The 27,717-nt window shown below is 39.6% G+C and overlaps 2 protein-coding genes across 2 annotated transcripts in view; both read left to right on the forward strand.

Annotated features, from left to right (window-relative positions):
• The window catches only part of LOC146985151 (uncharacterized), a 29,841-nt gene extending 14,741 nt beyond the window's left edge, over positions 1–15,100 (forward strand). The window contains exons 4-11 of the mRNA XM_085782907.1: positions 1,659–1,715; positions 3,287–3,388; positions 4,704–4,715; positions 4,877–4,879; positions 10,588–10,680; positions 12,688–12,760; positions 12,922–13,017; positions 14,793–15,100. Of these exons, the coding sequence (XP_085639033.1) occupies positions 1,659–1,715; positions 3,287–3,388; positions 4,704–4,715; positions 4,877–4,879; positions 10,588–10,680; positions 12,688–12,760; positions 12,922–13,017; positions 14,793–14,965 (609 nt within the window). The 3' untranslated portion in view covers positions 14,966–15,100. The remainder of the gene's footprint in view (positions 1–1,658; positions 1,716–3,286; positions 3,389–4,703; positions 4,716–4,876; positions 4,880–10,587; positions 10,681–12,687; positions 12,761–12,921; positions 13,018–14,792) is intronic.
• A 10,787-nt stretch (positions 15,101–25,887) lies between these two features.
• On the forward strand, positions 25,888–27,498 carry irx7 (iroquois homeobox 7). Its single transcript, XM_085783168.1, has 2 exons — positions 25,888–26,125; positions 26,680–27,498. The coding sequence occupies exons 1-2, from the start codon at positions 25,889–25,891 to the stop codon at positions 27,496–27,498; spliced, it is 1,056 nt and encodes a 351-aa protein (XP_085639294.1). The 5' UTR covers position 25,888.
• Positions 27,499–27,717: the final 219 nt, after the last annotated feature.

The following is a 27,717-nucleotide window of genomic DNA, read 5'->3' on the forward strand; positions in this document are numbered from 1 at the left end:
TGCAAAAACTCAAAATCTTTCCAAGAATATTTGTCTTATTTCTTGTCAAAATGTCATTTCTAGTCAAAACAAATCTCATTATACTTAAAATAAGACTCATCACATAAAAAGTAGCTTGTTTTTAGACACTTTTTACTTCTTTCAAACATATTTTCACTTGAAATAAGTAGAAAAATCTGCCAGTGAAAGCAAGTTTTTGTGCTTGTAATAAGAAAGAAAAACTTGCTCCACTATCAGATTTTTCTACTTATTTCAAGTGAAAATATGCTTGAAAGAAGTAAAAAGTGTCTAAAAAGAAGCTACTTTTTATGTGATGAGTCTTATTTTAAGTATAATGAGATTTGTTTTGACTAGAAATGACATTTTGACTAGAAATAAGACAAATATTCTTGGTAAGATTTTGAGTTTTTGCAGTGTAAACAGTTAATTAATGTACTAACTAACGTTAATTAAGGGACCCTTATTGTAAAGTGTTACCCAACTTTTTTTTTTAGATAAAATTTTCGAAAATAAGAAGAAAAGGTGAGGATGGAGAGTGAATTTAAAGTCAAGGTCCTAAAAGATGAAGCGCAACACCTCCAGGACGTTAACGTTCCCCTCAGGCTGAATATAATAATAGCTTTTAACAGATGTGTTGAGTTTCCCATGATGCTCAGCTTCTCTCTGTGTTCTGCAGCGTCAATGCTGAGCAACATGACGAAGGGTAAATAATCAGATATGAGCATGTGAACTCTTCACATCAGTGTGACCTCAGCACCGCCGACGCTCTGTTATCTGATTATTATTTATGTGACTTCCTCCTCCACCGATCAGTCAGTCCATCTGCAGAAGATCAATCAATCATTTCTGAACCCAAACAAACAAACTAACATCTGCAGAAACAGCTTTTCTTTTCTTTTCTGTGACAGTAAAGTGAATATTTCTGTGTTTCTGTGACAAAACGAGACATTTGAAGATGCAAGTTTCCTGATAAAATTGATAAAAATGCAGGAAATGATCAGATAAATTGAAGAAGAGGAAATAAAAAGTGCAGATTAAACTGTGAGGGTTTTATTTTCCCTTCTCCTTCTTCTCTCAGTCTGTTTTTATTGGTGTGTCTAATTACCATCGCTCCACTTTTCTTGTTCACTTGGCCGACATGTGACAGTTTTAGCAGCAGAGACATGAAAGAGCCGAGTGTTTGAACATCATCATCATCATCACCACCACGTCTGCGTCTGATCTGAGAACAGTTAACAACATAAATTACTGAGTTTTTTTTTCTTTTTGACCCTTTTACAGAGTAAAAAAAAAAAAAAAAACACAGTTGAGTGTTTGACTGTCGACTTGTTGCGTTGTTGTTGTGGCTCATTGTTAATTGGATTGTTGTTCATTACTCCTCATGTGTGAAAGCGTCGCCTCGTCTCATTACCTCTCCCTGTCTGTCCCCATCTCACACCCTCTGGTCGCGTCTCGTCGGCTGGAAAACATCACAGCAGCGTGACCCTCAGCGTGTGTGTGTGTGTGTGTGTGTGTGTCCTGTGATGTCGTCTCATGCTGAGTGAGCACTATGACTGATACAGTTAACTCCTGTGTGTGTGTGTGTGTGTGTGTGTGTGTGTGTGTGTGTGTCACAGTCCAACGACTCAGCGTCCTGTTGTCTTCTCTGTGTCTTGCAGTCGGAGTCGGAGCAGGACGAGGAGAGTTCAGGCAGCATGGGCTCGGCCGCTGTCGCCGTAAGTCACTTCACTTCCTGTTTGATTTCATCCTGGGGTGTGTGTATGTGTGTGTGTGTGTGTGTGTGTGTGTATAGAGCTTAGTTGACTTTGATTAATTGCCTTACAAATAATTGCGATTAATGATTTAATTCTCTTTTTCTGATCATTTTATGCCACTTACTATATATACTGTATAGGCCTGAACATAGTTTATAATACACATAAGCCTTATGAAGAAGGAGAAGGGGGGCAGGGGGGCAACATGATGATGTCATGAAAAGAGGATCAGATCAGTCAAACCTCAAACAGGGGAAACTTCTGTTAGTTACATGCAGCTGTTTTTAAACAGATGAAGGGAAACGACTTCAACCATTAAGCAAAAATAACTGCGATAAGGTGATTATTATGTATTAATTGTGGTTTAAATACTTTAAATGGCTACAACAACGGGCCTGTCTCATGTTGACAGATATGTATCAGATATTTATAGCGACACAAAAGAGCACAAACACAGACATACTAACATGTCTCATCAGTGAAGTCTCTCTGTACGACTCTGAAAAACTAGTAAAGGATAAAAAAAAAAAACCTAAACTTCCCTCCCCGGCCGTCAGTCCAACAAAATGCATTTAGAGGTAATTTTACTAAACATTAGCAAGTCTTTAGTTTCTAGTCCTGGATTATAGATCCCTGATCTGTGTTAGAAATGAGTCCCAGGTTTCTGTTTAGATGTGGATCTTTACATTTATTGTATTGAATTTCCTTTTATTGTCATCAAGCAATGAAGCGCAACAAAATTTCGGTGCATCTTTCCCTAATAATAAGATTTTTTTTTTTTAAAGTAGGTAGAGTAAAAATATATAATTATGATTTTTTTTTAAAAAGAAAGTAATCAACAAATATACTACATACGCCGGAGTATTAGGGCCACATTGACAGATAAAAAAATCACAAACTTTGAGAATAAAGTTGCAAAATTTACAACTTTATCTCGTAAATTTACGACTTTATTCTCATAATGTTATGACTTTTTTCTCGTAGGAAATGTACAACTTTATTCTTGTAAATTTATGACTTTATTCTCCAAGTCTGTGTTTTTTGTTTTTTTTTCTCAATGTGGCCCTAATACTCGTAACTACAGATGTTTACTAGTGTAAATTCACATTTATGCACATTTATCTTTTGTATATCAGCTGTTTCTATGAGGCGGTTTCTGCTTCTGTTTCTGAACCAGTCAGAGGAGGTCGGCTTTGTTTCCTTCTGCCCAGAGAAAGTTTTAATGAAACAACAGAAAACAGAAGTTCAAGTTCAGTCTAAACTGTTGGGAGTGTGTGTGTGTGTGTGTGTGTGTGTGTGTGTGTGTGTGCGCGTGTGTGTGTGTGCAGCAGCGTCATCGTGGGTGTTTCCCTCGGTGTGTCAGTTTGTGCTGTGACTCTGTGGTTTCTAGGAAAATGGATTAGAGGTTTGTAGCTTCAGCGCTATCAAAGACAGCCCATAACAGGATGTAGATGGCAGGGTGTGTGTGTGTGTGTGTGTGTGTGTGTGTGTGTGTCTGACTGACCTCCTCTCTCTCTCTCTCTCTGCTCCAGTTGGATCCGATAGAGAAGGAGTGGATCTACTCTGCAGCCGGAGCTCGGGTGCCCGACCTCTCTCAGCTGCTCAGACAGGATCCCTCTCTGGCCAATAAGAAGGTAGCTCTGCTCTCTGACCTCTGACCCTTAAACTTCTGCCTTCACCACACTGTGTTACAGTGTTTTTTATCTTTTGGACCTCGTGCAGGAAACAATAACAACATGTGGCAGCGTGGTGATAATCGCTGTCACAGAGTGACGAGGCAGGAAACACCAACGTTACACAAACCGGTTCAGAAAACTAAATAAAGATAGAGAAATATAAAATTACAAGAAGCTACAGCACAAAAACCTATTTTTTATTTTATAAAAGTTTAATTTAAGAAAATAAAAAAACTAAACTGAGACTTGTTGCAAGCCAAACTCACTAATGTGTGACGTACGCTTTATTTTGAAAATCCCTTCAAGGATGCAGATGATCTTATCTTCCAAACTGTGCTGCACAAGAAAATACTTTTACTTTACTGAAGAACTATTTTCATTATAATAAAGTTAATTAAAACTATTGTTCTTTGCAATAATCACTGATCCATCTCCTCCAGTCTCACCTCAGTAAAACTCAGGATCTTGTGTCGACGTTCGTCATGTGTGCGTCTGTCTTCGCTCTAACTTTCCGAACCGCCACTGCTCTTCAGACGTGAGGGAAAAGTCAACAGACTTCAGCTCCTCTGACTCCACAATCTCTGGAGCTGTTTGTTCAACACCAGTTAAACCTGCTCAGAGTGAACTCAGTCTCTGATCACAGCCTCGTCAAAACTTAAATCAGACACAACTACTGTGAAAGGAACTTCCTGTCGTTTAAAACTCCGACCACAACAAATAAAAAAATGTTCTTTCCTCAGACTATTCAAACTCTTCATCAACACAATCAAAATTAAATATAATATTGTGCAATTTCCCACTGTGAAGAATTAAATCTGCACATTTTATATTTATCTGTTTATATCTAATATTTTAATAATGTGTGAAGTTTCTCTTTTAATCACTTGTTGCTAATTTCTCATTTCTCACTTTGTTTTAATCTGCACAAAGCGACGACAATAAGGACTTTAATACTAAAAGAGTAGAATATTTTAACATGTAAATAGATAAGATAAGATTTATTTGTCACATGCACAATTATACATCATGTTACAATGTGCAGTGAAATGTGTTAATATTGTGTCTGCCTCCAGAAATACTAAAATAAAAAGACTCTGTTTAAAATATAAGAATATAATATATATGAAAATATGAAATATGAAAATAGCACATGTAGTGACGGTCAAAAGAAAGTCAACAAACTTTCTCTTTTTGAATAAAAACTGTTTCATGTGATGGATGATTAGAATTAATTTGTTTTTGTTTTTGTGTCTTTTCTTGGGGCTGGAACCAGGACTTCACCTCAGTGAGTATTTAATCTGCCACTTGTTGCAAACTGTAAATATAAATATAAGCATAAACATTATTAACTGAGTATTTAAGATGTTTTTTAATGATTTGAAGCCTCTTTTTATTTCATCTCTCTCTCTGTGATGCTGCTGCTCTGTGACCGTGACGTCTCCTCAGGGGGTGAGTCTCATTGTCGACACCAACATCTGCACCACATGTGTAAAAACTGATCATCAAAGTTTATTTTTTAGTTTTATTTACACTGCAAAAACTCAAAATCTTGTCTTATTTCTTGTCAAAATGTCTCATTTCTAGTCAAAACTAATCTCTTTCCACTTAAAATAAGACTCATCACCTAGAAATTAACATGTTTTTAGATAATTTCACTTGTTTCAAACAAATTTTCAATTGAAATAAGTAGAAAAATCTGCCAGTGAAAGCAGGGTTTTTGTGCTTGTAATAAGGAAGAAAAACTTGCTCCACTATCAGATTTTTCTACTTATTCCAAGTGAAAATCTGCTTGAAAGAAGTAAAAAGTGTCTAAAAACAAGCTACTTTTTATGTGATAAGTCTTATTTTGAATATAATGAGATTTGTTTTGACTAGAAATGACATTTTGATTAGAAATAAACCACATTTTACTCTCTCTAACTCTCCATCTATCACCGACCGCCTCCTCCTCCTCGCTCGTTTATAGCTTGTGTAACTTTCACAAGCTCCAATGAGATTTTTCCCTCTAATAGTTTTTTTTTTCTTTTTTTTTCGGAGAAGCCCGTGTTGAAACATCCAGATCATGCATTTCAAAGGTCTCCACTATCAAAAGGATTATGAAAGATAGCTTTTTAGCTCCTGCGGCCCCCCCTGACAACCCAAATCCTTTTATTTGTCTCCCTGTGTGCGCTTAAGAGATTTGAGCTCATGTTTGTTGTCCCTCCCCTGTGTCACAGTTCTCACACCGTCCGGCGGCCTGTGGCTCGGCGGCTCGGACCACCTTCTAAGAGCGGCCCTAAGCCACCCGGACAAGATAGCAAGGGCCGCCATTGAAGTGTATAAGGGAGATTGTAGTGGAAAGAGGAGGGGGGGGGGGCGGATTAAGGAGACTCTTAATGCCCCACAAAGACTTCACCCACTTAAAGATAATCTGAAAGTAATAGAGCAGGCTGGGATTAATTGTAGAACAATACAGGTTGTGTCCATGGGAAGGTGCTGAGTCTTCCTCGGGACGCTTTGATGTCCGGTTGGTAGGCAGAGGAGGAGGAGGAGGAAAAAAAAACCTGTATGCACAAAAAATAGAATAAAATAAATGACAAGACTGATGAGAAACAACGAGGAGGAAGAGGAGGAAGAGGAGGAGGAGTTGTGCAAGACTGAGGGGATTTACTGCTCATCCTGCTCTCACCTCATGTTTCAGGTGGATTTCATAAAGGTCAGATCTCCTGCACACCTCCACCTGAGCTCCTCCTCCTCCTCCTCCTTCCTTCAGTGTCTTTTCTTTAAACTTTATTAAAGCAGAAGTAAGCGATCCGGTGGTTTTGTCTAACTTCCTGTCAGCCGATGGAGTTAGCAGTCCCCGCCCTCGTCCCTACGTCACCACATTCACGCACATCCCTTGGCTGGACACACAGAGAGGACCGACCCTTTATGCCGTTCTCTCTCCTTATTGGATAAAGGTTGTAGGATACTAGGAAAGTTTTCTCCTCGGCTTACAGCAGAGCAGAGTGACTGACAGACCCGTGTTTCAGACCAAACACTCTATATAAGTGATTGCTGTCGGAAGATAGAACTATTTAAGACTTATATTAACACAAATATTACGCTTACTTCTGCTTTAACAATTAGGCCTACATACATAACAAAACTGTTGAGCCAGGGGGAGAAAAAATTATAAAAGTATCCACAAGTTTCCGAACGTCATGGTGGTGAAAATGGTCAGATGGTCAAAACCGGAAGCCAGTTTTGCATTTCCGGTGGAATTGTAAGTTTACTGTACGTTTCCATGGTTTTCAGTCGTTGTCATAGTTGCGGTAAACGCATGGATCTATTAACGCTGGCTTTTAACACGGATGTCGATTTGTGTGATATCTATTGTTAAAAGCTGGCATGATGATCCATGTTTTACAGATTTTCATTGGAAAAAACAAAAAAACAACCGTGCATTACCATGCATAAAATTCCACCGGAAGAGCAAAACCGGCTTACGTTTTTGACGTTCGGAAAAAGGTGGATAAATATACAAAGAGTATAGAAGTATCATGTATAAAAAATGCATCGATGTAAAGAAAAGCATATTAATTAAATACATTTTGTTTCCAAAATAAAGTTTGTTTTTAAAGCCTTTGGCATTTCTAGTCCATTGATGTCGGTGCTGTATTGATAAAGTTACTTCAAAAAAAGTGTAAAATTTGGTTTGCTGTCAGTCCATTTCTTTTTGTGGATATGAAATTTACCTAAAAAAAAATAAAACGAAGTCTTACAAAATTTTTTTTATCATTTCCATTTGGTTGTTTTCAAAGTAAATAAAAATAAATGTCCTTTTCATGCAGATGTACTGACTGAACGTCCAGTTTTGTACATTCAACCAAGACATTTGACAACGTCCTTCAGTGTTTCACTCTGTTTTCTGTTTCCTCCCTCGCTCCCTCCTTCCTTCCCTTCCTGCTGGGACCGACTTCCTCTTCCACACAGTTTGTAAGTACATCATCAGTCCATCACTCCTCCTCCTCCTCCTCCTCCTCCTCCTCCTCTCTGCCGCTGCATCCTGACGCTGCATCCTGTTCTGTCCTCGTCCATCACCGCTCCCCGCCGGGACGCCCGTCGAGCCGCCCGTCAAACGTCTCGACCCAATCAATCTGTCTTCTTCAGATGTGACAAAAGAGACGCAGCAGCAGACAGACAGACAGAGAGACAGACAGTGATGGACGCTGTCTGTCTGTCTGTCTGTCAGACGCCGACGTAGAGACGCAGCTCCCTCTCTATCTCTCCTCTGGTTTTTCTGTTCCAGATGTTGGACAGTTGTCGTCCAGCGGTTACTTAGCGCCGTTAGCGTCTCAGCTCCTCGACACAGACAGACTCACGTCCTCTGTCTGTGATGAGACAGGATCTAAATCTCTGAGTTTCTCAGTCTCTGTGTTTTTACAGCTGCTCCTCAGGTAAAAACTAAATCCTAAAATGATTACATCTGCTGCTCAATTAAACTGATTTTTAAGCTTTTAACCTTTCTTTTTTTAAAAATATCTAAATATAAAATAATAGCGATCAGGAAATTCTTCAGAAAAGTTTAATGTGTTGCTCTGGAGTTTTTCCGGTCGGCAGGTTTTTATTTTTCTAAATTACTTTGAGGTTCAAACTGCAGCTGAAACTTTCAGGAAGTTTCTGTCAAACTTAAATAAAACCAAGCAGACGTGTAAGTGTTGTTGTAGTTTTAGTCTCAGGAGCCGATTAACAACAAGGAGTAGAGATAACTCACTGTTTACACATAAATTATCATTTTCTCCACTTATTTATTAAACAGCAAATTAAGAAGAGAGAGATGGTGACTGATAACCACAAGAAAACTGATAATTTAATTAATTTTTATTGACACTTGATCATTGAGTGTTAATTGTTCAAAATAAAACAAGTATTATAAGTATCATCAGAAATGACATATTTTAAATATCTAATATCTACAGTACAAGTTTTCATTCTGCAGCTGAACAGCTTCCTTTTATAAATTATAAATTATTTATCATTATTTATTATCTACACATTATTTTCACTGCAATTTAATGTGCAGCGGCTGGTTTTTATAACTTTTACACTGTTTGTTAAAAGATAAAAGTATAGATTATAGATTAGAAATCACAGGTTTTGACGGATGCTCATTGGTCGAGTGTTTAGAGAACACGTCCCATGTTGGCATATGCCTAAAGCGCTGATCGCCGGTCCGACTCCTGAGTGTAGGCCTATGTTATTCCCACAGTCTCTCTCTACAGTACACTGTCCTTTCAAAATAAAGGCAAAAAATGTCTGGAAAATATCTTTAAAAAAAAAATCAAGGAATTACAAATTTTATTAAATGATGAACTTTCCAAAAGTCACTTTCTATTTATGAACAGGACTTAAATGTTAATTATCTTGTTTTACACAAAGATAAACATGGTAGGTGTCATAGCAACACGTCAGCGCCTCCACATCTAAGAGAAGTCATTTCCATCTCGTCACTTTTTCTTTCTTTTTAAAGTTTCTCTTCTCTGCTGCAGCAGCTGTGGGAACAGTTTCGTCGTGTTCAGGGTCAAACTCAAACTCAGAGAGAGGATGGATGTGGTTTTTAAACTCCAGCCAACATCTGCCAACATCTGCCCCCCCCTCCACCTGTTGATAACATAATTACGGAGCTTTAAAGCGAAGGAGGCCGTGATGATCACAGCTCTGCTCCAACAGGTGGAGGCTTCACGTCGTCTCCTCATGTCGACTTATTATTATTATTATTATTACAACTGGATCTCAGTCTGTGAACATGTGGCTGTATCTGTGTGTGTGTGTGTGTGTGTGGGGGGGGGGTTTCCCTGCTTGACGTGCTGACAGTAGTGATGATGTCTGGGTGGGGCTCCCCTCCGCAGGTCACACTAACATCATCAATCTTCTCTCTGGTGACAGCGGCCAGCCCCCCCCTCCCCTCCTCCTCCTCCCCGGCCGTGGGCACAGAGCTGTGTTGTTTTGTAATTAGCCTCCGTGCGATGGCAGGAAACCTCCTCTCTCTCTCTTCTCTGTCTCTCTTTCTTTCTTTCCGTCCATTTTTCCTCACCATCCCTCCCTCCTCTGCCGTCGTCGCCCGGTAACGATGCATGCATGTAGGGATGTCACGATTACTTGTTTTCACAATTAATCGTGGTATTAAACGCCACAATTAATTAATCGTAAAGATTCCTAAATACCGTTATTTTCACAAAAATATTATGTTGGAACCTTATCGGCAGATGTGTTCGCAAAAATAAAGGTAAATGCACAGATACTGATACATTTAAAGGGATAGTTCACCCAAAAGTGAAATTTCAGTGCATGTCCATATAACGGTTGCAAATGGATACCAACTGTCTTCGTAACAAAAAGACACACCAATAAACATCCAAATACCTCCATGCTGCTCGTATGTAATGTCCGTCTTGTATTGAAGCCCCGAAATGCGAAATTGTCCGAAAAAAATTAAATAAGTCTATATTTCAAGCTTGTTTGCAGCGGAAGCTTCTCGAAGCTCCTCTTCCCGGTTCGTCAAATTTGGACGAACTGGGACCCTGGTTCGTCCAAATTTGACGGACCAGGAAGAGGAGCGAGATAATGAGTGAAATTACAATTTTGGGTGAATTATCCCTTTAATCGTGGTATTAAACGCCACAATTAAATAATCGTAAAGATTCCTAAATACCGTTACTTTCCCAAAAAAGATGATGTTGGAACCGTATCAGCAGATGTGCACAAAAATAAAGGTAAATGCACAGATACTGGTCCATTTAACTAACGTAACATTGAATTGGTAGGAATTTAAATGTTAGCGTGTCATTTTTAATTTAAAAAAAAAGCAAAACAAAATGAAAAACGATTAAAATAAACGTAAATATTTGGTATAGATGACAATTTATGACCTGAATATTTCAAACATTTCCCCTGGGGATTAAGAATTGGTCATATATTAATAGATACTTGAGATATTTTGTGTAAACAATGAGTAATGTAATTATATTTCGACTACATTTGACTTACACAGTCATAGTGTTGTAAAATTAATGAATGCATAATAATCGTGATAATCGTCTGACAATAATTGTACCAAGAAACTGTATAATGGTGACTTCCCTACATGCATGTGACAGTGATGATGCTACAGTAACTGTTGACTCTGTCCCACGCAGACGGCTCTGCACTGGGCGGCCAAACACGGGAACCCGGACATGGCGTCGCTGGTGGTGAACGCCGGCGCTGACGTCAACACCAAATCAGTGAGTGTTCCTTTTTCCTAATTTCCACACAAGGACTTTGAAGGGGCCTGCCCTCCAGTGATGCACTTATGCACTAACTTATTCAGAGTTAAGATGAGACGAGAGGAGAGGACTGGGGTTTTGTTGAAAATTAGAGTGTTGTGAGTTTTACCCCTCGATATCCAACAACTCCACAACGCTCTGGTGGACAAGTTGTGACCTGCACATTCACCACGCTATGAGATAATAACAGAATGTTACCAGACAGAGTTGTTTTAGAGGGAAATTCATGCAAAACCGCTGATGCACGTTGCCTTCAGGGACAGTTTTTCATCAAGCAGTCTCTGTATTTCCCTCTAAAACAACTCTGTGTGGTAACGTTCTGTTATTATCTCATAGCGTGGTGAATGTGCAGGTCACAACTTGTCCACCAGAGCGTTGTGGAGTTGTTGGATTGTGTATTTGATGAGTTTGATGAGGGAAACCAAGAAATCCCATGAGCCTCCGTAGCAGCTCACGGCTCTGCTCCGCTGTTAAATAACAGCGGAGCATAAATTTAAAAAAAAAATAGCTTGCACCGACAATTAAAGGTAACAACAAACCTATACTGCTATGACTATAGTGATTATGACAATGGGCCAATTTGCCAAAATGTTGAACTATCCCTTTAAGAACAGACAAACATTTCCTCTTTACATCTAAATAATAAACCAGATCATATCCGCCTCCATATCCTCAATATTTACGATTATAAACCTTCATTATTTATATATAACGACCTCACAAAAACACTGTCCCGTTCACCTGGACTCAGAAACAAGACCGATTATAGAGTTTAGTGGCTAAAACAAGGTCAAAGGTCAAGGCCACACGGTCCTCACAAACACATGACTTCGCTTTTTGAAAACTCAGTCAATTTCATGACTTAAAGTACAAACTGATGAGATTTGAGCCAATCAGGGGTCAAAGGTCACAGTCAATGACGATATTACAGGAACACGAAGTTAAATCAGTGGAATGTCCCTTTAGGTCTGTGGCGTGTATTATTTTTCAAACACAACAATCATTCACACTCTTCCTCTTCTTCTCTTGCAGCATGTGAGTATCCCGGCTGTTACCAGGTGGCGATCGATCGGTTTGTACAGTGTCTGTATTGATCTGAACGGACAACAACATGGCCGCCGCCGCCGCCGCCTCTTCCTCTTCCTCCTCCTCCTTCTTCTTCCTCAGTGATGTCATGTTTCCCTGAGCGATCTTTGTGAAGCTCCAGCTGTGTAAATGTATTACAGCAGCACGTGTTGTCGGGCTCTGCTAATAAATCATGTCATGTCACGTTAATTGTTTCCCAAAACAGTGCGTCTATTCGTCCGCATGCACAACTAACCGCTACAACTGAAGCAATTATCAGTGAATTACCCGAGCAATTATGTTTTTATCATTATCTGGTGTTTCCATAACCTTTTGCTAATTTGTATACTTTTTTTTTTCTCTCTTCTCTGTGCTGTTTTCATTGGCTGCGTTTGGACTTGGGAAACTCCAGGGGGTAAGAACTGAACTGAAGCTTTTCACCACTTGACACAACGTAAAGTTCAATTTTACACTGCAAAAACTCAAAATCTTTCCAAGAATATTTGTCCTTATTCTTGTCAAAATGTCTCATTTCTAGTCAAAACTAAACTCTTTCCACTTAAAATAAGACTAATCACTTGTTTCAAACACATTTTCAATTGAAATAAGTAGAAAAATCTGAAGTTGTTTTGTGCTTGTAATAAGAAAGAAAAACTTGCTCCACTATCAGATTTTTCTACCTATTTCAAGTGAAAATATGCTTGAAAGAAGTAAAAGTGTTATTTTAAGTATAATGAGACTTGTTTTGACTAGAAATGACATTTTGACTAGAAATAAGACAAATATTCTTGTAGTATATTCTATATTCTTCAGTGTAAACTTTAACTTGTGTGAGTAAATTGAGTGTTAAAGTGTATTTTTAATCGTTATTGTCCATCGTTATTGCATTTTCTTTCTGCCCTACAGGGTTACACACCTCTACACATCGCAGCGTTACACGGTCATCAACACATCCTCGACCTGCTCGTTGGGACGTACGGTAAGAAGAAAAAAAAACTGCTTTCATTTAATCTGCTGCTTTTAACTCTCATGCTTTTATATTTATTCATTTATTTACCTTTGGACTTTGAGTTTTGTTTTTCTTCCCCTTTTACACGTGGCTCAGTTTTCCTCTGATTTATTTTTAACTCTTATCATCAGGTGCCAAAGAAAACCTGCGGGACTACAGCGGCCATCTTGCCTGTCACTACCTAAACATCAAAGAACCAGAGGGTCCGGAGGAAGAGTGTGAGCTGCGTGAGTACAGAAATGATTTAATGTTCAACAAGATGCAATATATATTTGTTTTAATTCATTACTTTTCACTTTATGATGTGGTTTTATATATTTTTTCAAATTTGTCAATCTTTGGCCACGTATTTTATGTGCATGTTTAAAGTAGGCTATGTAAAACATGTAACTCTGGTTTTTTAACGCACTGTAGAAATAATACTCAAGAGAGAAGAGCACTGTAGCTTCAGGATGATAAGTTAGATTAAGTCTTTTAGTATCATTAAGTATTATTGAAGTATGATATTGTTGAAGTTGTTTAGTAAGTTGTAATTGCGCAACATGTTGGAAAATGTTTCATTCTTTTTTTACCTTATTTTTAAGTGCAAAGTTTTACGTTTTTATGGTTTTATAGTTTAATTTTAATTGTATTGTCAAAAGGTAAATGAGAACATTCATTCTTATGTCTGTACATAATGAAAACAGCACAATGATGATTAATTTAGCATAAAGACTGGATACAGTTAACTTGTCCAGTGATAATCGCTGCACCAGTGACTCTAAAAACGCTGTATGTGTGAGTTCCTGTGTTTTGTTTAGTTTGTAAAAACAACTGAAATCAAAGTGAAAATGACACGTTTTTTAATGTCTGACAGCTTCACTGGATGAATCCAGACCATAACGCCTCCTGTGAAACCCGTTGCTTTTACACTTTGGGTGTTGTGTGAACCAACAAATGCATAATTAATGAGTTTTAAAGGAGCTGGCAGGTTGTTTACCTGTGCACAGACTAGAGTGAGGCGAGTTAAGAGCCTGCATGTTCAGTTTCAGTGAATCTGCATAAGTATCGTTTCAGCGTTTCGTCCAGACGGCTTTTTTTTTTCGAGGGGTGAAAACGGTATATTTTGGAAACGGGTTCCCAGAGTGGAAAAATCTCAAAACGCGATGACGTGTTTAGATTTTTTTCAAAACTAACAAGAAGAATATTGTTCTGGGTGAAGCTCTGTTTCCATGTTAGGCTAAGTGGTATCACTTTATAATAAGTACACATTATTAAGCATCAATGAATGAATGATTTAATTAATAATTATAATTTAATAATTTATAACACATGAATACTCATTAGTATGTAGTTTATAAATACAGTTAAAAATGTTTTACTCATCATTGATAAGCACTAACTATTTATAAACTACATACTAATGAGTATTCATGCGTTATAAATGAATAATTCAGTGTTTTTTAAAGGGACAATGAGGAGTTTTGGAAAAGCGAAGCGTTTTCACACTACATTTATGAGCCTCCACCGCACCGTGAAATTCTTTGACCGGCGCAAGACAGACTCATGTTTTCATTCATCAAGAATTAAAGTCAAAGGTCTGAGGACGATCAGATACCGTCGTAGTTCCGACCATAAACGATGATTCGGCGACGTTATTCTCATGACTCGCCACGAAACCGAAAGTAAAGAAACGCTGGTCGGCTTGACCAGCATTTCCACCACCACTAATAATAACAAAATAATGATAGAGACAAAACAATATATTTATCGAAGATGGGCCCATTAACAAGTGTGGGTAGCGTAGATTCATCCACATTAATATGAGACTTTTTTATAACCAAATAGAAACTCCTCGTTGTCCCTTTAATGCTTAACTAATGCTTAATAGTGTGTACTTAAAGTGTTAGCGGCTAAACTAACTTGACATAAGAGTGGTAGCTAATGATGTTCTCATCTTGAATTTTTTTCTTTTTCTTTAACCCGCCAACGTGTTGTTTGTTTGTGTTTGTTGCGGTGGCAGAGTTTCAGGTGACTCAGGCCAGAGAACGCAACAGGAACAGGAAGTTGGTGTCGTTGTTCCAGTCCAAGAAGAAGTGGGGCTCGGCCGAGGAGCTGGCGCCCATCGAGGAGGAGCGGGCGGCCACGCATCAACTCGTCCTCCCTCCGTTCAGACCCAGAAAGTTCTCCCGCTGAGGACGAGCAGAACGTTTCTGACTCTACACTATGTTAAAGGGATAGTTCAACATTTTTGGTAACTTGGCCCATTGCCATAGTCCCTATAGTCATAGCAGTAGGTCCGTTACCTTTAATTGTCGGTGCAAGCTATTTTTTAGAACGGTGGAGCAGAGCCGTGAGCTGCTCAGAGCTATGCTACGGAGGCTCATTATGGGATTTCTTTGGTTTCCCTCATCAAACTCATCAAATACACAATCCAACAACTCCACAACGCTCTGGTGGACAAGTTGTGACCTGCACATTCACCACACTATGAGATAATAACAGAACGTTACCAGACAGAGTTGTTTTAGAGGTAAATTCAGAGACTGCTTGATGAAAAACGTGCAACGTGCATCAACGTGCATCAGCGGTTTTGCATGAATTTCCCTCTATAACAACTCTGTCTGGTAACGTTCTGTTATTATCTCATAGCGTGGTGATGTGCAGGTCACCAGAGCGTTGTGGAGTTGTTGGATTGTGTATTTGATGAGTTTGATGAGGGAAACCAAGAATTCCCGTAGCGTAGCTCTGAGCAGCTCACGGCTCTGCTCCGCCGTTCTAAAAATAGCTTGCACCGACAATTAAAGGTAACGAACCTACTGCTATGACTATAGGGATTATGGCAATGGGCCAATTTGCCAAAATGTTGAACTATCCCTTTAATGTAAATCTCCATGTGTGTATTATTGAAGTATTAATACTGTGTGTGTGTGTGTATTTATCATGCACACACACAGACACACACAGACAGTCATTCCATTCATACACAATAGCACACGCTTGCTGATGAACCTAAAGGCTCCACACAGACGCTTCAACTGATCAATATTATCAATATCTTCACTCATCAGACAAGTATTTCTCAAATCTATTGAATTTTAATTAATGTTGAGTTCAAGTCGCAGGGAAACGTTAAACTCTGCTTCGTCTTTGTGCGTTAGTTTTACTCTCAATTTGAGGACAGAGCAGGTGACATAAAGGTGATATTCTTTATTTTTATCCACAAATATGATGAAAAAAATAACTATAGTATGTGGATTTGTCTCAAAATGAGTCAAAAATACAGTTACGTCTCTAAAAAAAGTCAAATTATCTCCTGAAACAACAAGAGGACCCTGAGGTTTTTAGGAAATGTTACTGAAACAGAGTGAATTTGTTTATTTTTCTTGTAGATAATGAACATCGCCAGATTTAAACCTTTAAACAATATTAGTTGTAGTTTTGATATATTATGGCCAATTAAAAATAAAGTGCACTTCATGTTTTGCCAAAAACTTATTTTCCAAACAAAATATAGGCTACCATCAGTATTTGTTGTTTTTCATTTCCTAGATTTTACCCAAGTCACTGATTTAAAGTCAGGATTTAAATTTGCAGATGATCCAGGTAAAAAAAAAAAGGTTTTAAATTTGTTTACAGATCAAAATTACAGTGTAAAATAATCTGGAAAAACAGATTTACCGCAAGCCAGGACTGAAAAGTCTTCTTTGCCGATGCGTTCAAATGCTGCAGGAAACTGGGACATCTGAGAGCGACACTTGAGACTGATTGAGATTCTTTTTTTTTTTTTATAAAACGCATGTGTTTGTTCGTCATTTAGCAGTAAACTTTACAATAACTGAAGTCCATGAAGGCACCATCCATAAACAGACAGTAACATACATTTGGGTTGTTGATTAACCAAATAATTAATAAATAAATGTGAATTAATTTGCTCTTTCAGGACAGATTTGATGTAAACTACAGTAGAAATGTTCAGTCTGATACAAGTTCATGTTCATACTGTTTGGTTTTATCTGGTGTCAAGTGTTTGTGATCAGTTTAAGTTAAAATGTCTCTATGTCTGAGTCAATGAGACATTACAGAGAAGCAGGGAGGAAAATATTAAACAAAAGCTGCATGAGAAATGTTATTTTATTTTGATTTTATCACAATTTTAAACATTATTAAAGCCTGGCTCATGTTATGTTTTATGCCAATCACCAGTTTTGATCCAGACAAGTGCACGTCTGTCGTGTCGCTTTAGTTATTTTACAGGTTGTGACATTTTTTTTTGTTTGATTTGAAGCTTCTCTGCAGATTTGCAATAACTTTTAATCTTTTATCTGAAGTTTCTGCCTCAGGTTCAAGTTTCATTTTAAACCTTTTTTTTTTTTTTTTTTTGCACCAGTGTCTTTGAGTTTATTCTGCCAGCGCTGCTTTAAAAGGGGCTTTTTGTAATTGTTCATTATTGTTTTATGCTAAATATGTAATCTAAGAAGAAGATGAAGAAGGAGCCTCCGTTACATCTTTTGCACAATATTTATATAATGAGGATATTTTGGTATTAAACTGTATTTTATATTTAAACTGTTGCTGCTGTTTTGTGTCCACTTCACTGACTCGTTGAATCAAACTGTGCAGCTTCACCTCACAGAAGAAGAAGAACAACGACGTGTGATGAAGCTTTTCTCTCCTTCTGCAGAATAACCTACGACCGAGTATTAGGGCCACGTTGAGAAAAACAAAACAAAACACAGACTTCGAGAATAAAGTCATACATTTACGAGAATAAAGTCATACATTTCCTACGAGAAAAAAGTCGTAACATTACGAGAATAAAGTCATAAATTTGCGAGAATAAAGTCACAAATTTACGAGAATAAAGTCGTACATTTCCTACGAGAAAAAAGTCATAACATTACGATGAGAATAAAGTCGTAAATTTACGAGAATAAAGTCGTACATTTCCTAAGAGAAAAAAGTCATAACATTACGAGAATAAAGTTGTAAATTTACAAGAATAAAGACGAGAATAAAGTCTTAAATTTACAAGAATAAAGTTGCACATTTCCTACGAGAAAAAAGTCATAACATTACGAGAATAAAGTCGTAAATTTACGAGAATAAAGTCATAACATTACGAGAATAAAGTTGTAAATTTACAAGAATAAAGACGAGAATAAAGTCTTCAATTTACAAGAATAAAGTTGTATATTTCCTACGAGAAAAAAGTCATAACATTACAACGAGAACAAAGTCGTAAATTTACGAGAATAAAGTCGTACATTTCCTACAAGAAAAAAGTCATAACATTACGAGAATAAAGTCTTAAATTATGACTTTATTCTCGAAGTTTGTGATTTTTTTATTTGTCAATGTGGCCCTAATACTCTGTCGTAATAACCAGAGTTTTTTTTTTTTCTCCTTCTTAAGCCGCCCGACCGCCTTTGATCTTTCTTTAACTACCTGACTTTGTGGGCCACAGATGGAGTAAATATGGGCCCTGCTAACTCTCCATACGGCTTTAGACCTTAATTCCTGATTAGCTGAAAAGGGCAGCACTTGCTTTTGGTGTCTTGGATATCACACAACACAGAGTGGGAACAGAGGCAAGTGTTTTTGTGCTTCATGGATGTTGAAGCGGGGGGGGGGGGGGGTCAGGGGGGGATAAGAGGGGAGTTTCTGTAATAGATACTTATCTTACTGCCCTCGAGCCCCTCAAACAAAGTCTCCCTCTGAAGAGATTATAACCCAGGGAGGGCACATTAACTCTAATCCCATGCTTTGAGGCCTCACACCCCCAATACCACCCTCTGCCCCACTTATTTCAACCCCTCTGTTGTTTTGGGGGGGGGGGGAGTACCTTGTATCTAGTGTGTATGAGTAAGGCCTGTGGCTGTATGTATGTGTGTGTGTGTGTGTGCACTCATGTATATGTGTGTGTGTGTGTGTGGGTGGAGCGACTGTTTCAATAGCACGCTGACTCTAATGAAAAGCATTGAGGGGCGCATACTGCTGTGTAACTGATTCCTCTCTCTGAAGAGATTAGGAGCTACATTGTTGGTTCGGTTGCTCATTTCCATGAGAGCACAGCCTCTCCCACCAGCCGCCGCTCGCCTTTTGTTATTTTGAGTTGGAAAACACAGAGCACCAATGTCCCCGGCTTCCTTGTTTCCCATTGTTTCACAAATAGGGCCAAAATGTAGATGTCACGTCACAGATGCACCAATAACCTCATTAGCTGCTCTCTGTGAGGCTATAGAGGCAAAATAATGGACGCATGAACTTCAGTTTGTCCCGTTTCTGCAGCACATTCACATTAACGTCACTCTGAAAACTTTAAGATAATCTCATTAACGCTGTTGTTACACTTGGAAATAAACCAGCTCTGCTACACTCCACACAAGTAGAAGAGCAGGATGAGCCGAGCTAACGATGCGACACAACGACATGAACGACATGAAAAGACATGTTAACTTTTTATAAACGCTGCTTGACGTTCAATAATGCAGAAAATCTATCACAATAAAGTCAAATCTATTAATATTATTATTTTTCCTTCCTTTTTGCTTTATTTTCATCTCATTTTTATAGTTTTAATGTTTTACTTATTTAGCGAGGGAAAGAGGGGAAGGGAGGGAGAACAGGGAGAAACAGTTTGCTCTTTGCTGTAACTTGCAAACACAAATTAATAAACACATGCTTTAAAAAAAAAGTCAAATCTGTTTTCATAGGAGAGGATACTGTATATTAATGAACACTTAAAGTGTCAATAAGTAGTTTATACGGTAACATCCTGCACAGGAAACATCCCTGAAACCTGCAACGGTGACCAAGGGGATAATGATGAAAATAATAATAATAATAATAAGGCTTTAAAACTAAACTGTGTTTGAAAGATGCATGTAATAATATTAATATTTCATAATAAATCAGACACCAGAATCGTCGACAGGCTCCTGGAAGAAAATGTCACGACTAAAAAAACGTGAACTTCATCATCAGGACGACACGAGTCAAGTTGAGTTAAAGTTTCTCATTTGGCTCAGTGACAAAAATCACACGTTTACTTCACAGGACTTTACAGTGTGTAAACTATCAACACTGCATGTGTGTATATAATTTTTATTCTATTCTTATAAATAACCGTAGATAGGCTACTCTTGGAATAATTGGGCACAGAATGTGTCTCTCTCTTATATGTTTGTTTTATATCATTGGCTTAATTCCACCTTGTATGTTACAATGCTACTGTAATATCCTAATTTCCCATGTGTGGGATGAATAAACAGAGTTATGTGTAAGTCACGTCATCTGCCCTTCGACAATCAGAGGAAAAACCTCCACAAAACAAAACTGACTGTCAGGAGGAAGGACGACCTGCAGGAGATGTTGTGTCAACAGATTTGATCTAAACAGCTAAATTATGATATAAGAATAAGAATGAGTTTATTCATCCTCAAAGGGAAATTAATTTCTCTTGCAGCTCATCTACATGAGCAGAAGAAGTAAAAAGGTACAAATGATCTTCTACATCTCTCCGTCCTGCAGCGAAGGACAATTCAAGAGTTGTTCATTACATTTATGACGATGATGGTGACGATGAGTTTGATATTGACGATGATGATGATGTTGTTGATGTTAAGGATCTATGTGGTTGACACTTCACCTGAAATTGCCTTTTTTTGCATTATTGTTTTTTGTTTTTTAGATATATGTGCGTGTGTTGGAATGTATTGTTTTTATAGACTGCAACCAATTTGCCCAAGTTGGGACAAATAAACTATACTTGACTTGATTTAGTTCTTTAGATCAAATAAAATCAAGCTTTGGAATAACTGCCCCCTCCATATACGACAATCTAATAGCAAGTCCTCATCTAAACACCATCTAAGAATGCACTATTTAACAGCTGAGCAATAATCCAGTCTGGCAAGTATAATATCTTATCCCTGTTTCATCCCGTCTGTTTTGTTCCTGTTAAATTAATGAGTGATATTAAGGCGACTACCAACTTGTTTAAATGCAATCAAATGTAAGATTTCACAGCACCAATGTGATGTTGTAAGTATTACTGCAAACACGATGTATTAAGATGTCTATTTGACTGATATGATATTGAAAATGTGATATGTTTTTTACATCTCTTTTCGATGTATGGTACTTCGGACCCCAGGAAGACTAGCTTGTGCCATTGGCATCAGCTAATGGGGATACTTTTAAAGCAGAGGTAAGCGATCCGGTGGTTTTGGCTAACTTCCTGTCTGCCGATGGAGTTAGCAGTCCCCGCCCTCGTCCCTACGTCACCACATTCACGCACATCCCTTGGCTGCACACACAGAGAGGACCGCCCCTTTATGCCGTTCTCTCTCCTCATTGGATAAAGGTTGTAGGATACAAGGAAAGTTTTCTCCTCAGCTCAGGGCAGAGCAGAGTGACTGACAGACCCGTGTTTCAGACCAAACACTCTATAGAAGTGATTGCTGTCGGAAGATAGAACTATTTAAGACTTATATTAACACAAACATTCTGCTTACTTCTGCTTTAAATGAATAAATAAATAAATAAATAAAGCCTCTGTCGGTCTCAGTCTCAGAGTCAGATCCGACCCCGGCGGCCGGTTGAAGCCGGTTCCTGCTGCTCTCCACATGTTGAGCTGAAGAACCAGGGAGCAGCGACCTAACAAGCTCATCTGCAACAACGAGCTCACCGGGTGGGGGGTTGGGGGGGCAGGCCTCTCGCTGGGGGCTCCTAGGGGCCCCTGCACCATCCCACCCACCACCATCAGCACCCAGCGGGGCCGAGGCTCAGCAACACAACAACCAACAACCAGCAGCAGCACTAACAGCAGCTGTCACAGCGGACCATCAGGACCATCAGGACCCTCACCAACGCCGCCTGTCACTCACCCAGCGGAGAGCCGTCAATCAGGCAGCACCCAGGAGGGGGCAGAGGGGGGGGCGGCCCTAAACAAAGACATACTTACATTTGCAAGCGGTTTCAGCGCCACTACTATTTTGAAAGAATGATAGAGTGGCGCTGATAAGAGTCATGACAAAGGACAAAGAGGGGAAGGGGGCGAGATGGGGGGGCAATGGGGGCAATGGGGTGGGGGGGGTCTGGGTGGGAAGAGGGGGTCTGATAGTGAAGAGGTGGGATGGCTTGATAACATTCACACTCTTGCTTACATCTCAACATTTGTGTTTTGGCCCCAGGAAAATCCCATTAGGGAGGAAAACCGTTCCACAGCGGCTCTTTGACGCCATGGTAACGATGCTGTTGCTCTTGCTGCTTTTACTGTAAATAAATGTGGAAAAAAAACAGAATAAAACACAACAGGACTCGGTTTCTTCTCATGTGGATTCCTTATGTGTCATATTTGTTTGGATTTCATAATCCCTCCTATTTGTATGTCAGAGGATGTCAAAACACACAAAAGAAAACATGTGTATCTTGAACCTGTACTTATTTGTATGTTTCTTAAAAGTTCAATAAAAATCTAAATGACAAAAAAGAAAAAAACACAACAACCTAACAGAGTTTCACCTCCTCTCGTCTGTGTTTGTGCTGCAGAAATAAACGAACAAGCCGAAGGTGTCGGAGACTGTGTGGATTCTCTCTCTGCTCGTCTTCTTCACACCGACCTTTGAACTTCTCTAATTGCATGTTTAGTCCCTTTGTCGACATCGCAGGTAGAAAAAAAAAAAAAAAAGAGGTCACACCTAAACCCTATTGTCCCGGCCGGCTCATTAGCCTCCATTATTATTTTATCCCCTCGGCGGACGCGGTTCTGATGTGATGTGATGCATTCAGGGGGATTTGTAGATAAAAGAATGAATGTGGAGTTGAGTTTAAACAGAAGAAGGAGAAGGAGAATGAGAGAGGAGAGTGGTTATTTACAGAGATAAGGAGAATTTCATCCTCTTCCTCTATCTGCTCTTGTATCTGAAGGACAATCCTCTTCCATTTGGCCACTTCTCTCTCTCTCTCTCTCTCTCTCCTGTAAACGACTGACATCCTAACAGCAAACAGCGTTAAGAAGAAGAAGGAGAAGCCCCGACCTGTCGCAGCAGCACCGACACCTGCATTGTGCCCAAAGAGGAAGAGAATGAAAAGTGGATCTACAAGAGAAGACAAAAGCTGCAGCCCTGAGCTGTTTGTGTCGGGAGATGTCGACCACTGATGCCGTAAGCTTCTCTCTCTCTCTTTCCACTCGGCCCATTGTTGCTCTTGTACAAATTTGCTTTAGGCTCTGTGGACCCCACCCTGAATGAATTCCTCCTTTCCCTCCACCTTGTTTTTTTTTTTCTATCTGTGCATACCTCTCTCTTTACATTGATGATGCAATAAACCTGCAGTTATGTAACAAAATATCAGAGGATGAGACCTGATGACCTCATCAATAAATTCATTATTTGGTCAATAAAACGTGACAGAAACTGAAGGATGGAAATATAAATCACAGCTTTGCACCGTCTTTAAAATGTCCCAACGTTAAATTATTATTATTATTATTATTATATATGAAGGTCAGAAGCTGAAACCCCACTCTTTAAAAGATGGAAACTTTCATTTGGTTTCAAAGTATTTGTGTGAATCTCTATCTATGGATCAAACCATCTGATCAGTGGCCAGCAGCATTTCCTCATCCAGAAGCTCTAAAGACTCACACAACACTGCAACTAAAGAAAACAAAATAAACACTTCTGGTCTGGATCAGGATTCAAAATAGTGTTTTGTGTGGGTTTTTTTAAAAGTCGGTTTTGTTGTAGGAAAAAAAAGCTGAAATCTGCAAATAAAAGGAAAATATAATACACAAACTATGATTGATGAGTTGGTTCTTTAAATAAGGCAGAAGCAACACAACCATCAGTATTAGTGTTTACTCACACTACATGATACTTTAATGTCGTTGTCATTGTTTGATGCTCAGGAGTCAAAGTGAAGATCAAGGAGAAGAAAGAACTAATTCCTTTTATAATCTGGATGTTAATTGGATAAATAACGATCCCACGTCTATTTAATTTACACAGAGAATCTGTTTGTTTCTTCACTCCAGCGTCTCCTCAGACTAAAGACTCACCAAGACCAAAAACTGAGCTGAGAATCAGAACCAGCATGAAGGAGAGAGTTACCGAGTCTTTATATCATCCAGTTGTTTATAATAAACTGATGTAAACTCTGCAGCAACACTTCACAATAAAAAGTTTGTCATAAACAATCTTGAGTCTTTTCCACAAACTCATTATCTGATTATTGAATATGTGCATGTGTATAAACCTGTATAATGGGCTGTAATATGAAGTCTAGATATTTTTAATTATAATTTTGACAATGAATTTGCATGTGCAGGTTTAATTTTTTCATTACAATGAGGAGCTTTTAGATTTATATGCAATTAAAATAAGAATACTACAATTTTAAACATCAGGAGCTCAGTGAGAAAAAAAAACAAAAAACCCTGTATATATGAAGTCTAGATATTAGAAATTATAATTTTGAGTTAATTGCATTAAAAATGAATTTGCATGGGCAGTTTTTTTTGTGTGGAAACAATGAAGAGCTTTTAGATTTAAATGTCAATAAAATGAGAAGGAGTAGATTTTAATTTAAACATCGGGAGCTCAGTGAGAAAAATAAAAAGGAGTTGAAGCTGCAGAAAAAGAGCAAATAATACTAAAAAAAAAAACTGTAATAAAGTTTTAAATGTTAAAGTGAAAAGAAAAAAAAACTAAGAACATGTGGAGTCAAAGAAGGAAATAATAAATCAAAAGGAGAGGATTGTAGATGGTGTTAGTGGTTTTTTTTTTTTTTACCCTGCGTGTCTGGACACTTCTTTAATTCTCTTTAATACCCCCCTCCCTCTAACCCATCCTCACAATAATACCCCCCTCCTTCCCCCTCTCCCACTACTATTATCTGGGAACAAAAGCGTCCTCGCGCTATCAGCAGCAGCACTTCACCTCCTAACGCTGTTAATATAATAATCAGAAGTGATGCGAGATAAGAGACGAGCTCCTTTGAACGCAACACTGAGCTCAACTGTGGCGCTTTTGAAGGACATGAGGAGGAGGAGGAGGAGGAGGAGGAGGGGGGGGGGCATCCCATAGGCTCTCCCCCCTCCCCCTCCACACACACACACACACACACACACACACACACACACACACACACACACACACACACACACACACACACACACACATTAGCATCTGTTATCGCACAATTATCATATACATTAGTCAACACCTGTTTCGCTTAACCTGCTTTAATTAGGGCCATTGAAACGCGGCTCTTCACTCTAAACAAAACCATCCGACACGTTCACGGACAGTTTGTTTTGTTTTTATGGCCGATGGTCAATGAAATGAATTAACAAATAAAAAGCTTTGGCTCCCCCCGCGAGGCCGAGTGAGTGACAACTGGTAGATTTTCTTCTTTCTTCCTGCTATTAAATTAATGAGCAGATCTTTCTCTCGGTGACACTTTTACGCGCGGCGTGCGTAAAAACCAAAACGTTCCTTTTTCTTTTCCTTCCTTATTTTGTCCATCAGCGTCATGAAGGAGGATTTAATTCTCAAGAGGTGAAGAAGCTTCAGGAAGAGACGGTGTGAACTGGATCCAAGTGTTTTGATATTAATCTCTTGAGGAGATAAAGTGACGGAAATAAAAGAAAATGAAATAAAATACGAAAAACCCAATTTTTTCCTGCTGTTTCAAACTGAACGAGGAGAATAAATAACCGTCTGTTTGAAGCTGCTGGTTCCTTCTTCTCAGACTCTTTATTATCCAATGCTCTCAAAGAAGAAGAAGAAGCTGCATTTGAATTGAAACCTCAGTGTGTTCTGCAGAAATCACTGTGTTGCGTTAAGTAGCGCATATTTAGCCTCTTCACCACAACGCTAAAAGGAACAGCGGAGGGAGGGCGTCTTTGATGGGATTTATTGCCCAGTGAAAGCTGCAGGTCTTTTGAACGGAGCTGTCAGTCAATACCAGTGGGACCCCCCTCCCTCCTCCTCCTCCTCCTCCTCCCTCCCTCCCTCCCATCCCTCCTCCCCCTGGCTGCATATAAATAGATCCAGGAGGCTGAAGTTGCCACTCAAACCCCGATCGAGGAGCTGGGACGGTATAGGAACGATGCCCGCGTCACAAACTGGATTTGGAAACTTCTTCTTGGAGAGGAACCTCAGCATGCCGACTGGATATCAGATCCCCGTGCTCGTGCAGCAGCAGCAGCAGCAACAGCAGCAGCACGCGCAACAACAGGCGCAACATCTGGCAGCGATGGCAGCAGCTGGAGTTCCCATAACATACTCTGGACTACAGGGATATAACTTCATCCCGTATCCGCACCACAGGCACATCGGACACATGGTGAGTTCACGGTCCATAAAGTTTTTGTCAATATGTTTTATATCGTCACAGTCTTATTGTCTTTTTGTTGTCTGCATTATTATGTTGTCTATATTATTACTGTACTGTTTTTATGTTATGGGATTCCGGACGGAAATTAGCATTGCTGCTATAATCCGGTACATTTACATGTTTTTATGTTCATTAACGTGCACTAGCTGTCCCATTCAAATAAACTAATAAAGTAAAGTAATGAGAAAATCAACTCAGTGCAACTTAGTTTCAGTTTTTTAAATCAAAAGTGGGATGTTAAATGTCAGAAACGGGAACAAACCTCAGTACTATGTGATTCACACACAGTTCCACTTGTTTCAGTTCTGTTTGCATGGAAAAAAAAAAAATGCAGATAAACTGTAAGTGAACTCGTAGAAACAGGTTCGAGTTCCTCCTCGTTCGGTTTCGACCATTAATCACTCATTGAACTGCTACGCTCCAGTGCGTAATTACGCACAAGGAGCGCATTGGCTCGTTCTCGTTCCTAAACGTTTCCTCTCTTTCTCTCTCTGTTTCTCCAGAACAACGGTTTCGACCTGAAGGCCGCCTCCCCCTACCATCACGCGCTGCTGGCTCGCGGGGGGGCCTTCTACCCGCCCTACCGTCCTGGAGCAGCAGCAGCAGCAGCAGCAGTAGAGGATCTGTCCGCGCGCGCCGCCGCCGTCACCAAGGTGGCCACGCGGGAGAGCACGGGCGCGCTGAAGGCCTGGCTGAACGAGCACCTGAAGAACCCGTACCCGACCAAAGGAGAGAAGATCATGTTGGCCATCATCACCAAGATGAGCCTCACGCAGGTCTCCACCTGGTTCGCCAACGCGCGCCGCCGCCTGAAGAAGGAGAACCGCGTGAGCTGGGCGTCCAAAGGGAAGTCCGATGAGGAGGAGGAGGAAGATGATGAAGAGCCGGAGGGAGAGAGCGACGACGAGAGGAGCGAAACCGAACCCGAGCCCGAGAGTGAGCGCGTCGGCGGCGAGGACGAGCAGCGCGTCCACATGGAGACTAGCTCCAGCTCAGAACCGGACGTGAACGCGCGTCTGGAGATGGAAGAGATGCAGCAGCAGCCGCACGAGGACGCAGAGCTCGCGCTGGTCAGGAAAGTGGAGAAGAGTGAGTCTGACTCTGAGAGCAAAGACAAAGACAAAGACAAAGACAACATCTCCAGTCAAAAACCCAAAATCTGGTCTTTGGCAGAAACCGCGACCTCGGAGCCCGTGAGGAAGAAGAGGAGTCCGGCGGACAGCGTCTTCCTCCCGGCGGGGGCGGGGGGGCTGTGGGCCGACTGGGCCTCCAGGGGGGGGCTGCTGCTCCCCGCATGCTACACCACCAGAGAAATTATCTAAACGGACTCAAAACCACCCAGAGACTATTTTTTTTTTTTACTATTATTATTACTATTTCCCATGATGCACTTTACTCTGTCGAACCTCAGGGAGGAGTACGAGACGAGAATCTGAGACCAAAGACTGACGTGTTGTTACTGTTACTGTAAATAAATGTAGATGTATTTTTCCACCGATGAACCTGTAAATTATGTTTCCTTTGTCTAATCATGAAGAAAT

The sequence above is a fragment of the Trachurus japonicus genome, chromosome 7 (assembly GCF_045865225.1).
Source record: "Trachurus japonicus isolate A0001 chromosome 7, Traja_1.0".
Classification (NCBI taxonomy): Eukaryota; Metazoa; Chordata; class Actinopteri; order Carangiformes; family Carangidae; genus Trachurus; species Trachurus japonicus.

Coding starts and splice junctions, on each gene's coding strand:
- irx7 (XM_085783168.1), top strand. CDS start 25,889: ATGCCCGCGTCACAAACTGGATTTGGAAACTTCTTCTTGGAGAGGAAC. Junction 26,126..26,679: donor ACAGGCACATCGGACACATG/GTGAGTTCACGG, acceptor CTGTTTCTCCAG/AACAACGGTTTCGACCTGAA.